This window comes from Monosiga brevicollis, genomic scaffold (genome assembly GCF_000002865.3).
Source record: "Monosiga brevicollis MX1 MONBRscaffold_19 genomic scaffold, whole genome shotgun sequence".
In the NCBI taxonomy this organism is placed as follows: Eukaryota; class Choanoflagellata; order Craspedida; family Salpingoecidae; genus Monosiga; species Monosiga brevicollis.
The window spans coordinates 461,459-474,871 of record NW_001865056.1 but is presented as its reverse complement, the minus strand read 5'-3'; the positions used below and the strand labels follow the sequence as shown (position 1 = coordinate 474,871).

At 55.5% G+C, this 13,413-nt stretch overlaps 4 protein-coding genes across 4 annotated transcripts in view; 1 reads left to right on the top strand and 3 right to left on the bottom strand.

Annotated features, from left to right (window-relative positions):
* The window catches only part of MONBRDRAFT_27458 (uncharacterized protein), a gene marked incomplete at both ends in the record, with an annotated part of 4,027 nt that extends 555 nt beyond the window's left edge, over positions 1-3,472 (top strand). Inside the window, 10 exons of the mRNA XM_001747907.1 lie at positions 455-522; positions 760-1,004; positions 1,105-1,278; positions 1,459-1,807; positions 1,899-2,152; positions 2,266-2,511; positions 2,661-2,848; positions 2,887-2,997; positions 3,104-3,250; positions 3,340-3,472. Of these exons, the coding sequence (XP_001747959.1) occupies positions 455-522; positions 760-1,004; positions 1,105-1,278; positions 1,459-1,807; positions 1,899-2,152; positions 2,266-2,511; positions 2,661-2,848; positions 2,887-2,997; positions 3,104-3,250; positions 3,340-3,472 (1,915 nt within the window). The remainder of the gene's footprint in view (positions 1-454; positions 523-759; positions 1,005-1,104; positions 1,279-1,458; positions 1,808-1,898; positions 2,153-2,265; positions 2,512-2,660; positions 2,849-2,886; positions 2,998-3,103; positions 3,251-3,339) is intronic.
* Positions 3,473-3,856: 384 nt separating this feature from the next.
* Positions 3,857-4,384, bottom strand: MONBRDRAFT_27457 (uncharacterized protein; the record flags this gene model as incomplete). Its single annotated transcript, XM_001747814.1, has 2 exons — positions 3,857-4,108; positions 4,229-4,384. 2 exons carry the CDS (start codon positions 4,382-4,384, stop codon positions 3,857-3,859), a joined length of 408 nt encoding a protein of 135 aa, XP_001747866.1.
* A 1,160-nt stretch (positions 4,385-5,544) lies between these two features.
* Positions 5,545-7,195, bottom strand: MONBRDRAFT_33426 (uncharacterized protein). Its single transcript, XM_001747813.1, has 4 exons — positions 7,180-7,195; positions 6,728-6,798; positions 5,975-6,147; positions 5,545-5,819 (listed from the first exon to the last, which is right to left on the bottom strand). The coding sequence occupies exons 1-4, from the start codon at positions 7,182-7,184 to the stop codon at positions 5,607-5,609; spliced, it is 462 nt and encodes a 153-aa protein (XP_001747865.1). The 5' UTR covers positions 7,185-7,195; the 3' UTR covers positions 5,545-5,606.
* Positions 7,196-8,061: 866 nt separating this feature from the next.
* On the bottom strand, positions 8,062-13,388 carry MONBRDRAFT_21620 (uncharacterized protein; the record flags this gene model as incomplete). Its single annotated transcript, XM_001747812.1, has 10 exons — positions 8,062-8,117; positions 10,519-10,558; positions 10,628-10,795; positions 10,940-11,110; positions 11,276-11,445; positions 11,606-11,852; positions 11,925-12,029; positions 12,197-12,324; positions 12,864-12,868; positions 13,363-13,388. The coding sequence occupies 10 exons, from the start codon at positions 13,386-13,388 to the stop codon at positions 8,062-8,064; spliced, it is 1,116 nt and encodes a 371-aa protein (XP_001747864.1).
* Positions 13,389-13,413: the final 25 nt, after the last annotated feature.

The window sequence follows — 13,413 nt, the reverse complement described above, 5'->3', positions numbered from 1 at the left end:
TCTACACTGCAACAACTAATCATATCTGCTACCTTAGCCAACCTTAAAAACCTCTTAAACCCACTGCAAGATCTTTGCGCCAATGGACGAGAAATTCTGACAAAAGAGTGTGCTCTTGGATTGTCAGAAAGTCTCTAATGTCAGCACGGCACAGCCACACACACACACACACACACACACGCACACACACACACGCGCACACACACAGAGAGCTTGGAGCCGTATTTGAACTTCCGGGGGTGACTGTGCGACTTGGCTCGGGGAGAATGAGCGAATGGACTGTTGGGGAGCGAGTTTGGGCGCGGCTGCGTGGGCAGGGCAGCTGGCCAGCCCGGATCGCCCAGCCGACGACAACAGAACAGGTACGACCCGCCGCTGACCAACCGGAGGCGGGCGATGGCGGAGGGAAACACTGCCAGCATCTGACCCTCGAGACCTGCATCTCCTTGCGCAGCGCACGCTTTGCCGCAAACACCGTGGCTCAGACCATCAACTTGTTGTCTTCTTTGGATCTGAAGACTGGTGCGCCCACGCTCTCGCGCGCCATCCCGCTGGCTTCCGGAGCAACGCTTTGAGCCGACTCACTCTGGATGATCGCGTGGTCGCTTGGCTTCATTTCCTCTGCCCCGGATAGTGCGGTGGTGCCACCAGCCCAGTTGCAACCCTTTGAAGGCCCACATGCACCCGCTCTTCGCCGCGCACGTCGGAGCAAGGCCTTTCGTGCAGCGCTTGCTGCCGCTGACCAAGCACCGGGTTCAGACACGGATTCTATCCCACGCCCCAAGCGTGTCAAATCAGAACCCAAGCCCGCAGATGTGGGAAACAAGATTCTAGCGTCCAAGGATGAGCAAGACGCTGCGCACGACAATGATGATGATAATGATAATGATGACGACCAAGCGGGTGCCCCGGACCTCTCCGACTATGAACAGCGCCGTTTGGCCAACATTCAGCAAAATGCCCAGCTTATGGCCATGCTGGACATTGCCCCTGCCGCTCGTGAGGTATCCTCCTTTCGCACAAATTGCATCGCCTTTTTGGCTTGACAGATAAACGTTGAATGAGGCAGCGCCTTACCATCCCTTTTATGTGCGCGCCTCACAGGTACGGGCCCTGGCTGGAGAAAGCACTGAGACTCCCAAATCAACCCGTGGCCTGACCACACGCCGCAAAAAGGCCACGGCCGCTGCGGCACCAATACCCACCCGGCGCAGTGCGCGTCTTCGGGGCTTGGCGGCTGGTAACGCCGACACTGCACCCACCCGAACCCTGGCCGAGGTGCGTTTTTTTAGAAAAAAAAGTTTCATCTACTCTGCTGCCGCAAGCAAGGGGGGGGCGGGGGGGAAGGCTGGACCTGCAACCCTACTGCTCTGCTGCTCTGCTGCTGCATCGATTGAAGCAATAACGTGCCCTCATCGCGCGTTTGCCCCAATCTACCGCAAATTGCCGTCTTTGCAGGAGCAAGCAGACGCGTTGCGCCACCTGGAGCCACCCTCGGGTGATCTCAGCGCTCTGGCAGGACCACTGGACGAGGAGGCCATTGTGGAGCGCGTTGCCAAAGCGCATGCCGCCACCATCCAAGCCGTTCAATCGGCACAGCAAGATCCTGACCACGCATCACCTTCCACCAGTCCGCAGCCAGAGAGCACTCAGTCGGACCATGCCCCATCGGACAGCGCTGGTGTAGAAGAGGCCAACTCAGATGAGGTGCAGCTGCGCCGCGAGATGCTTCGACTACTGCGCACCTCATCAGTTCTGGATGGGGCCAAGGAAGCCTGCACCTCCCAAGGCACGTCGTCTGCAGCAAGTCGCGCAATTACAGTCGAGTCTCTTTTCCCCTTGTGTCACCGCGTCTCCCTAACCCATCTACTCTGGTCAAACCTCGTGCCGGCTCTTAGATGATGTGGCCGCTCACTTCAAGAGGTTGCAGCTGCGGGGTGAACGCAGCGTTGCGAAGGTCGTGCCAGAGCGCATCTTCAGCATGGCGGTTCACCCCAGCACGGAGCACACGCTCGTCTTTGCAGGCGACAAACGTGGGTTCGTGGGTCTCTACAATCTGGACGAGCCAGATGACGACCGCTGCGTCGTGTCATGGCGACCCCACACACGGCCCGTATCATGCTTGGCTATTGATCCCAGCAATGCCCACCAGGTTTGTTTTCTGCCCGCCATTGTGCCACTCGTGCGGAAGCTCACGCTGCAATTCCATTTTACACCTTCGGGCCTGTTTGCGGGACCGTGGCTGGCGCGCCTACATGTGACCAGATGCTGACTTCCTCCTACGAGGGCGTGGCACGGATATTCGACGTGTCAGCCGAATCCTTTCTTGAGGCCGCCGTCTTTGAAGAGACCATGCTGGCGTACAGCGACATGAATTGGGCCAACAAGCGTTTGCTCGGCTGCCATGGCGATGGTCGCGTGAGCGCCACAGATGTGCGAGCAGCAGCCCGGGCCCACACCTTTTGGCCGCTTCATGAGCGCAAGGTCTCCCACGTTGCCTTCCACCCCGAGGTAAACCTTCTGTTCCTGTGTTGAGGGCAAGCCTGCGTGGAAGTGCGGGCACGCTCTCTTTCAGTCTCCATCAGTTAGTTTTCCGCCTCAATCGCGCTTCCTAACTCTGGAGTGGGGGGTCTCGTGGCTGGTGGGGCGTGCCGATGCAGGAGAGTCATATGATGGTGACGACCTCTCTGGACCACCTCGTCTGCATCTGGGACACGCGCGCGTTGGGTAAAGCGTCAAAGGCCCCCAAGCCCCTCTGGAAGGCTACGCATACTCGTGCAGTCAGCAAGTACGAAGCTGGCGAGTCGCCTAGACCTGAATCCCTCCAAAGACCAGACTTGGCTCATCGGTAAGTTCCAACTCATGCGCATTGTTGGTCCTCCCTAGTGCGGTCTTTAGCCCGGATGGCCAGCACCTCGTCTCGCTGGGGCATGACGACCGCATTAAAATCTTTGACGCGTCAGCTGCGCTGCGCGGTGAGGCGAATCAAAGCCCCAGGTTTGTGCCGGCAGTCACTCCCATCGGCGCTCGCCTTTCAAACCCTATCTCTCTCTCTCTCTTGAGCTTTTGCCAACTCGACTGGGTGGATGGAACTTGCTGGTAGGCATAACGTACGCCATAACAATCAGACGGGTCGCTGGCTGACCAATTTCAAAGCTTACTTTGATCCGAAATGCAGTGCCGGCGTCATTTCGGGCGCCATGTTGCGGCCTCGAGCCGTGCACGTCATTGATGTTCACAGCAGCAACCTGTACGTCCATCACCCACCAACCACCCTTATCGCTGCTTGCATCTTGATTTGCAAACTGCTGACAGGGCACCGATGCTTTCCGTACCTAGCTTGTCTCTCACCAACGAAGACCACATGACCTCGGTGACGTCACTGCATGCTTGCCATCCGACACGTCACATCTTGGCCGGTGGCAATAGCTCGGGACGAGTGATGGTTTGGCGCGCCGCCGAGGACGGCTGAGGTCATGAATAATTGCAAAGGAAAACTGGTTAAAAAAACACGACGAGTCGAAGTTCGAGTTTAAATTCAGAACTGGCTGAATCGGATAGTGGACGAATTTAAAAAGGGGCGGATAAAAACGGTGAAGAGGCACGCCATGAAGGCAGACGGTTTTACAAAAACCAAGGGCAAGAGATGAAATCTCCGACCCAAACGACTGCTCTTACATGAGGATCAAAACACGTCAAAAAAACGTCTCCTCAGGAGAACGGTGATGTGATATGCAAAAGCAAAAGGGAAAATAGAACGAAAACACACATCGGGGAAACATGACCAGCATGAACCAGCCCGCAGGACAATAATCCAAACGGGACTATGGAAAATTAACGACGAGCAAATGCAAAGCTATGTAAATGACTCGCCACAGCCGCATGTCGCCGTGGCTTGGGGATTCTCAAACACAAAGCCCTCGGCAATGTCTGATTCGTCATAGTCCATGGTAGAGTGCAAGACTTGCATGATGGCACGGCTAGCCACGACAACCTTGATGCCATCAACCTCCACAACCTCATCGCCGGGCTTGATTTGCTCGGCATAATCGAGGTGGAAGGCGTTGCCGGAGCAGCCACGCTTGCGAATATCCACCAACAAACCGACCTGTTACATGCCAAGGCACACCCAACTACTTTGAGATTGCGAGACTGCAGAAGACAGGAGGCGACCCCAAAAGGCAAGTTCCAATCCTCATTTGAGGGGAAACAAAAACTGTAAACGCACCGCATTGCTACCATGTTGGGCTAGCAGATCCTTGGCGTGCTTGGCAGCAGCCGGCGTGACTGTCAAAACTGCCTTGGGTACGCGTCGAGTCCGTGGCACACGAGTAGTTGCACGCAGACTGCTGACTGACATGGCACGTCGTGCCTGCAGCCACATGGCGTCTAACAAAGGCATCCAGAGCAATTTGCGAAACAAAACAAACGTGAGTGTACAACACAGCAGCAGACACACACACGATATGCAAATGCAGAGGTGCTATGATGTGAAAAGGTGATGTCGCTTCTCATACTATGTGGGGAAAGATGGAGAAGCTCGCCGAAGCTCGCCCGGTGTACCAAGACACCCCTTCCGCACGACTCTCGAAAAGCTGCCCAGAAAAAGACGAGCTGCCCCAAACGTCAATCGAGCCACTTAAAACAAGCAGTCCGCAACGCCGCGACAACTCTTGGGTTAATATCACACAGATGTAACAAGCCGTGGCGATGGAAAGCGCCACGACTCTGACTACTGTGTCAAACAAACAGAACAACGGCCAAACAACAACAAAAGCCCCCATGCCAAGTACTCGAGAAGAGCGCGACAAAAAGTTGGATGTGCAACGCTTGTATAAGGATGTGACCAAACACCGGATGAAGAGCGAGAACTCACCAGTTGTGGCGCGCACTGCCATGTTGGTTGTTCACACACGAAGAAGAAGAAACGAAGCTGAGGTAGTGGCTAGGCAATCTCTTGTAAAGTCGAAAATGGATGCCTTGGCGCCAAGCGCCCTGGCAACAGCAACGACTGCAGACCAAGGCTGGCTGTTTGCCAATCAAGGCAGCACACCACGGCTGACCAAGCAGCAAGCCGTGGCAGTGGTGTCACAACCACACAATCCTGCTCGACGTTTCCAGTAACACTCAAGGTTGGAGCGAAAAATGCCAGCGTCAACCAAAAGAGCAGTGCAACAAAAGGGTTACTGGTGTATTGGAGCAACAGTTGGAAATGTTGAGACTGCTTAAGCGAAACAACGGTGCAACGTGGGATAAGTACATTTGGTAACTGGTACATGCGGGATCACATCAGCATGATTGTTCGTCGTGGGCTGAAACCTGTTTTCGAGAGGTGTGTGAGAGACAAAAAAGGGAATGAATGAAAAAAAAAAAAAATAAATAAAAAGGGTCAAGCGGCCTGATTTGGGTTCCGTGCCGCAGAGCAGGTTCAACAGATGTAGATGAATGCCGTTATAAATGACACGAGAGATCCAAGTGTGGGGAAAGTAACGTGGTGAGGAGATGGAAACGAATTTTGGATCGAAAAAGGATGGAAAAAAAAAAGGTATCAAAGATGAGCCATCAATTAAGAGAGCCACAGCCTGCTTCTCCCAACAACAATGGGCTTATCGGCCAGTGCTGCGGTTGAGCTTCTTGGGCACGTTCTTGACGGCCTTGAAGGAAGCCACGGCCTGAGCGTTAGCCTTGGGCTTCTTGGTGGCAACCTTCTTCTGAGTCTGCTTCTTCTCCTTAGCGGCACGAGCAGCCTGCTGGCGAGCGGCAGCGCGGACCTCGGGCTTCTGCTGGCGCAGCTCACGCAGCTTCTCCTCCGAGACGCCCTATTACCAGACCACAGCGTCAAGCAAGATCCAATCACAAAATCAGGACCAGAGGTACACCAATGGAAACAAAAATGACCAGTAGGGGCCACATCCAAACGAATAGAACGAGTTGTGGCATGAGTTAGAGAAACAAGCTTGACAAAACATGTTACCTCGATAGCGCGCTGGAACTTCTGAGTGCGGCGAGTACGGCGCTTGGTGGTCTCCTCCGAAAGACCCTTGCGGTGCTTGCGGCGGTACAGAACAGTCCACGCGATCTTGCGGGGGTTCTTGCGCTGCAGGAAGAGCGACTCGACCTTGCTACCCAAGAAGTAGAAGGTCTTGCCTGAAGCAGAGTAAAAAAAAAAGCAACACAGCGAGAAGTCGTGAGAGATGCGTCGTCAACAACGTATGAGCACTGCCCGTTTGTCATCGGTGCCTTTTGAACAAGCAAACCACACATGCACACGATCACACGGCTGACCACAGCACCCATCATGACATGGACACACACACACATGCACACCAAAAAAAGCTCTCCCTCGAAAAAAAAATTCCTTCAACACAGCATGATGCACAAAGGCATGACGAGGGGAAAAGCTGCATCAGCACATCAAGCACGGTTCACGAGGGACACGGCTCTGTGCTCGGCTCTCCAGCCCTTCGCGTGATCATGTGCATTGAACGAGTCACATCATGAACGCCGGACCAGTGATGTGTCTGTGGTCCGGCTACCCATGCTCGCATACAAACTGGACGAACAACTTGTGCTCGGAGTTACACCCAAGTTGTATGTGACCTCGGGACACACAAAAAACAGCCAACGTGCCAGCTGATATACCCAGCAAGCGCTTCCCACAAGGCGCGCAAAAAAAAAAAAGACAACTGAAACACAGGTCAAGAACGAGAGACATGGCAAGGCTTACCGTCGACTCGGACGAGTCGGCGGCCGTGACCCGCGTGGATCTTGTAGCTGCTAAAGCTGCACAGCTCCAACCTGCAACGAGACGAGACGCACGCCAAGAGCACAGGAGACACGCCATCAGCATTGATATGTTTTGTCGAGCACAGCAGTCAAGGTGGATGCACAGCTGCACGTAGTACGACGGCACGCCGTGCGATGCATGGACAGCTGGCTCTGGTATCGGCGAGCAGGCCGAGCCCAAAGACTTGACACAAAGGACTGGACACGAGGCTGGCAGCGGCAGAAAACGCTAAACGGATCACTGAAGCGCAGTAAAGGCGTTCTGTTGGAAACAATTTGTACAGATAATTCCCTCTCGGTTCTTTTGCCGCTGCCGCTGCCGCCGCCAGCCGAGAACAACCCTGCCCAGACTCTCTCCTCGGGCCAATCGCCAGCGGTCGCGCGCAGGCTCACTTCATCTTCGCGGCTGTGTCAAGAAAAGGCCAAGATGAGGTTCAAATCTCGAACACAGCTCGCTTTATCCCCAGCGAGACCCGTTGACTAAATGTCATGAATGATGAGCTTCACTTTTTTTACCCAATGTCAGATAAATTCGCAGGGTGGAAAAGTTTTCTATGACTGGTCTCGCGTGCTGGAAAAGGGCTTTTCGTCTTCTTCGTCGTCGCATAGGTCGCGGCTCGAGCAAATGGGCATTAGGCTTCCACGCCATTCCCGTAGCGCGCGACACTTGCGCGCAATTGGTCCACCACCAACTTAGGATTGTCGGCTTTGAAGACAGCGCTGCCTGCCACAATCATGTTGGCACCGGCCTGGGAATCGCAAGGGCACGAGACAGCAAATCGGCACAAGTGAGACAGTCCAACTTGCGGCCGGTCAAGGACAGCCGCGCTGCATGCCTATCGCGCACCTGTGCAGCCTGGTCAATCGTCTCTGGGCTGAGGCCGCCATCCACGGCAATGTCCATTCCAGGGCAGCGTGCCCGCAAGGCAGACACCTGTTGATCACAACTCGCCTGCCTTGAGATGCAAGCACTTGCACGACCGTATAGTAGGCACAGAACGAGGCTGGCAACCACTCGGATGCGGGGCAAGGGGACGGCCTGCATACCTTGGGCATCATATCGGCCATAAACGATTGGCCGCCGAAGCCCGGTTCGACGGTCATGATGAGGACGGCATCCAGCTGCTCCACGTACGGGAAAACGACGTCCACCGGTGTCTTGGGCTTGATGACCACCCCCACCTGCCGGCAGTCCAGCCAAAAAGGGATGAGCAGACTTTGGTAGCAAATTAAGCAGCAGCTTCCTGGAGCACATAAAAAGCTCGCAGCGCGCATTCAACGTACTTTCATGCCACTTTCCTTGACCTCCTGAATCAGCGATGGAACGTCATCTACCCACACGTGCCGTCAGCCAGCCTGACGGGACCTGTGCATAGCGAAGAAATGTGCGCCGCGTGGACCCACCATCCACCTCCACGTGGAACATAAACTGGTCAGCTCCGGCTGCAGCCATGTCCTTGATCCACTGGTAGAAGAGACGTCGCCATCACCCATGACGTGAGTTGCGTCGGCACGGGTCGGTCGGCGCGGTAAGGCACGGTTCATCGAAGGACCGAAAACGTACCTTGCGCGGCTCGGAGACCATCAGATGGCAGTCTACCAACCAAAGCACATCCCAACTTACGCGTGAGCAGCCACTGCATGGGCCACACCGCCAACCTCACACCAGACGTCTTTGCCCTCCTGCTCCGGCTGCTGCTGCTGGAAACAGGACGCGTACCGAGAAAGGCATCGGTATACTTGCGCAAGCACTTGACCACGGGTGGTCCGAAAGTCAGGTTGGGGACAAAGTGGCCATCCATAATGTCCACGTGAACGTAATCTAGATGCGTTCCCACCCCAAGAACATGCGGTGGCCAGCAATGAGCTTGCTGGCCAGCTCGGCGCGTGCCACCTGCAACAGTGCTCGTCCCTTGGTCCGCACAACCACGTTAACGACCCACGCACCTGCACCCCACTCTTTCACAGCGCGCACTGTATCAGCACCCAGGTTGGCCAGGTCTGCCGATAGGATGGATGGGCCAATCTTTGGCTTGCAGTCGTGCACCATGATGCCGGTCCTCGCTGTGTCTTTGAAGTGTGTATCGTACGCTTGGAAATGAAGCCTCACAACACAGGAAAAAAAAAAGGGCTCCTGTGTCTTTTGCGTGTGTGGTGCTTAAAAAGGATGACAATCTGCCTTTCTTCTGCTTCTAATGTTTTCGCCCCCGAGATCGCAACACGAGACGAGCGGATGCGAGTATCAAATGTCACGGGGCATTCATCAAGATTGGCTTTGGAACACGGGTCAAATCGCGCAGCAATTCACATGACTTTGAGTCGCAGATAATCACATCGGAATGAAAAGCAAAGGGCCATGAGCGCAAGGCCGACTGGCGCGTCTAAGCTTGGTTCGGCGGCTTGATGCTGCGACGAAGGGCCGCAACCAGATCTTGCAACAATTGACCAGCCCGCTCACCAATCTCCGTTGGCTCTTGTGCATCGTCGCGCATGGCCTTCCGCAGGGTCTTGAGCGTGTCACGCAATGCCGTCACGTCAGAGACGTCCATCTGTGGTGCAAAGCGATCCAGTACCGCTGATGCCTCTGCCAAATCACCCTCCACAGACGACAGGAGCTAGTGACGAGTAAAACGCCACAGTCCCGACATGCCAGCAATTCAGATCAAGCATCGCACAAAGGGCGGTGAGCTTCGGCCAATCAAACGAGACTCGGGGCTCCGAGAGAGGTGGACTGTCGTTTTCCAAGCCAGATGTCCACACGTACCGCCGCCCGTTTGGCTCGTCGAGCGTCGTCCCCCTTGGTCGCTCGGCCTCCCCAAGCAGCTGCAAGATATCAGCGGCATCCAAGCCTCCGTTGGAGCGAACCTCGATCGCTTGCTCTCGCCCCGAGCCTTGAGGGCCAGACCACAAACGGTAGGAGATGGGGGATGAGGTACTGTGGCTGGGATAGCATCCTGCTCAAAGGCTAACGTCACCGAATAGCATAAAACTAAGCTCACCTTCTTCGCGGGCACGCACTTGCAAAATGCCATCCGCATCCACCGTGAAGCGCACTTGAATTCGAGGCTTCCCTCGGGGTTGCTTGGGAATATTCACCAGAGCGAAGGTTCCCAAGAGCTGGTTGTCGTCCACCAATGGTCGTTCGCCTTGAACAACATTAATCTCCACATCGGTTTGGTTGTCAACTCCTAAAGATTGGCGACCAAGGCTATTCAAGTGAGACGGCAATGCTTAAAAGATTGACCACGTTGGCAGATGTTCGCACCTGTCGAAAAGACACGCTCCTTTGTGACAGGCACTGTGCTGTTGCGTGGGATCAGAACGTCCACCACGCCCCCGAGCGTTTCAATGCCTGTTTCATGACATGGGCCCGTTGGCAACCAAAGCACCGAGTTCAGACGTGAGTGGGACGCGACGAGCTGGCCTATGAATGATGAGACTTTCATCAAAACACATATCGCCCATCAAGGTGTCACTTGCCGAGAGAAAGGGGTGTCACATCCAGCAGCAAGACGTCCTCGACCTGTCCCAACAAAACACCAGCCTGAATTGCCGCGCCCCTGCAACATCCGATGGACATGCATGATGAGCACGCAAAGTCGCACGGTCAAACACACGCAGGGTCAAACACGCATGGCCGCACAGCACGCGGCGCGGCGCACTTTGCAACGGCCTCAAGCGGATTCTCGCTGACGTCGGGTTCGTGCTCAAACAGCTCTCCAGCCAACGTACGCACGGCCAAGGTGCGCGTCATGCCCCCAACCAGCAGCACCTATTCCCGTTCAAAGTTTGCCATCAGAAGCAGCCTGCTCAATTCCAGCCATTCAAACCCAAGTCAAACCTTATCAAGGTCAGTAGCGGTGAGCCCAGCGTCCTTCAAGCATTGGCGGCAGGGTGCCTCGGTTCGGGCCAGGACAGGGGCTATCATCTCCTCAAATTCGGCCCGAGACAGGCGCGTTTCAAAGCGCCCGGCTTCGCCCGCAAAAGGCAGCACCACCGTTGTCTCTGTCTATAAACACACGCACACACACACACACACACACACACACACACCTGTGAGGCAAAAGAAAGATCAAATCCGGGGCTGGCGCTCGGGCTGAGATGTGTGTCAGCATTTCACCGCCATCCCTGGTTAGCAGCGGCAGAAACATACAGCTTGATCGAGTTCGATCTTGGCCTTTTCAGCTGCCAAACGCAGGCGTTGGCGAAGCGCGTCGTCAGGCTCGGTTCCGTGTTGACGCTTGAAACGCTCCACCAGCTGCTCAGCCACGGCCGAGTCCACGTCCTCGCCTCCCAAAAAGGTGTCGCCGTTTGTGGCCAGCACCTGCTCCAACCAGCACGGGAAGATTCGTGAGGGCTCCAAAGACGAGTGGCCACAGCGCATGATGCGTGCACATTTGCACAACAAGGTGCTCAAAAGGGTGGCTCTAAGGTGCAGGCACCATAAGAGAAGAGCTGCTGGTAAACGAGGATTCTGATGGGTCCTCACCTCAAAGGTGCCATCCGAGTGCAACTGTAAAATGCTAATGTCGAATGTGCCACCCCCCAAGTCGTATACGGCGAGCTTGGAGCCCCGCTCACGATCAGCAGCCTTGAGACCAATGCCATGGGCCAAAGCGGCTGCCGTAGGCTCGTTGACGCAGCGCATCACATTCAGTCCTGTCCATTGGCACCCCGGAACCAGACCACCAGGAGGCACAAAACGGACATGGGCCAAAAAGATCAAGAGGTCAGCAGGTGCAGCTCAACGTATCAATGGACAGCCTAGCGTAGGCGCCGAGACCCGATGGGCTGAAGGTGCGACTGAACAGGAACGTACCAGCCAAAAGACCAGCATTGCGGGTGGCTTGGCGTTGGTTGTCATTAAAGTAGGCGGGCACGGTCACCACCACATCGCGAACTTCCTTGGCCAGCGCCTGCTCGGCTATACGACGCATGTGCCCCAAGATGCTGCCGGCAATCTCGCTGGGAGACACCGTTCGGTCCGTGACGGGGCTATAGACCCATGCTTCGCCGTTGTCGGACTCGACCACGTCATACGTCACGTCTCGCTGGGCATCAGCAACCTAAAGAAGACACAAATGAGTGGCCAAACACCGGGAAAGGCGCGCGCGGTGCACCGCGTCGGTGATACTTACCACTTCATCAGTGTAAAGACGCCCAATAAGGCGCTTGGTCGTCGCAAACGTAGCTTTGGGGTTGAGTTCTGCCTGCCGCTCTGCTGCGTGCCCCACCAAATCATCCTGGCCCACCACCACCGATCATGAGTACACGTATGGTGCTACCGCTGCTGCTGCTGCTGCTACTGCTGCTGCTGCTGCTGCAGAGGGCCTGCCCGTTGCAATCTATAGCCCCCACTTTCGTGGCAAGCGGCCGACAACTCCTGCTGACAATGAGTCCATCCACGTACCTGGCCGGGGCGGTGTGAGACTACAGAGGGTATGACGGTCCGGCCTTCCTCGTCTGCCAGCACGCGAGCCTGCTGGCCATCGTAATAGGCCACGCAGGACTGTGTTGTTCCAAGGTCAATACCGACGGCTGGAAGATTTGACCGGCCACGCCATTGCCGCGAGTGACTCAGCCAGCGCGCGCGAAGGCAACCCAATCCCGACGTCGCTACCACTGGTCGCAGCAGCACCCGCGCCTGCGTCGTGGCCGCCACTGCCGCCATGTCACAGCGCTCCGCTTCTTCTTCTTCTTCTACTCCTGCTGCTGTTGCTGTTGCTGCTGCGTGTTGTTTCGCAGTCTTGAAATTGCTGACAAAAATGTGTTAAACGTGTTTTCAAATGGCTCCATTCGGATGTAATGAGTTTTGAGCCAGCTGAACTTTGATATTATAGACGTGAAAAAGCTGTGTGTGAGTGTTGTGAATGCACTGACCGGATAATCAATTACATGTACACACGACTTCAGACCTATGTCATGAGCACTTACATCGACCTAAACACTCTACTACTCGAGTAAAACTCTCACTTTTGACTCAAAGCGCACCCACACAGCAAACACTCGGATGTTCACTTGGAGCAACCAGACTTGGGTGCGGTCACGACATGATTGCAGGCGGGCTTCAAACTGACTGGACCTGGACGCGCGAACGGGTTTCCACCGCGGCATCGGCATCGGCATCCACAGACGACGTGGGTTGGGCCCGCGTCTCAAGCTCTTTCGCCGACTCGAGTTGCTTCAGAAAGTCCTCAGACTCGGGGTGGGCCGCCGGCCCAATCAGGGAGAGCACCACCGGCAGCACAACAACGCCATGGAAAAGGGCAAACAGGACAATTAGGGACAGAATCTTGAAAAAGATCTGGAGCAAGGCGCACATCGTGAGTTGATTCGAAATAGGGCAGCTAGTCTGGAGACACCAAGCCAACAAAAGAAGACGGGTGGTGACAAACCTGAAAAATGTACGATTGGGCAGCGCTAAGCAGGACAATGGCCAAAAAAGTCGACACGGCACCGTTGACTGCACTTCGGCCCAGTTTCTATCACACCAAGACAGTGAGTTGTCGCCGGCACCCTGCGTCTGATCTTGGCGCACCGTTTAAGGTTTGAGCAGTTCTCCCAACGTGTTCTTACTCGGAGCGCCTCGCGAGCTCGTTCATCCCGTGTGCCTTGAGCTCCCAGGAA

Excerpts from the sequence above, each read along its gene's own strand:
- MONBRDRAFT_33426 (XM_001747813.1), bottom strand. Across the intron at positions 6,148-6,727 it reads CCGACTCGTCCGAGTCGACG|GCAAGACCTTCTACTTCTTG; the intron begins GTAAGCCTTGCC and ends ACTCTGCTTCAG. Across the intron at positions 5,820-5,974 it reads AGTTCCAGCGCGCTATCGAG|GGCGTCTCGGAGGAGAAGCT; the intron begins GTAACATGTTTT and ends GTCTGGTAATAG.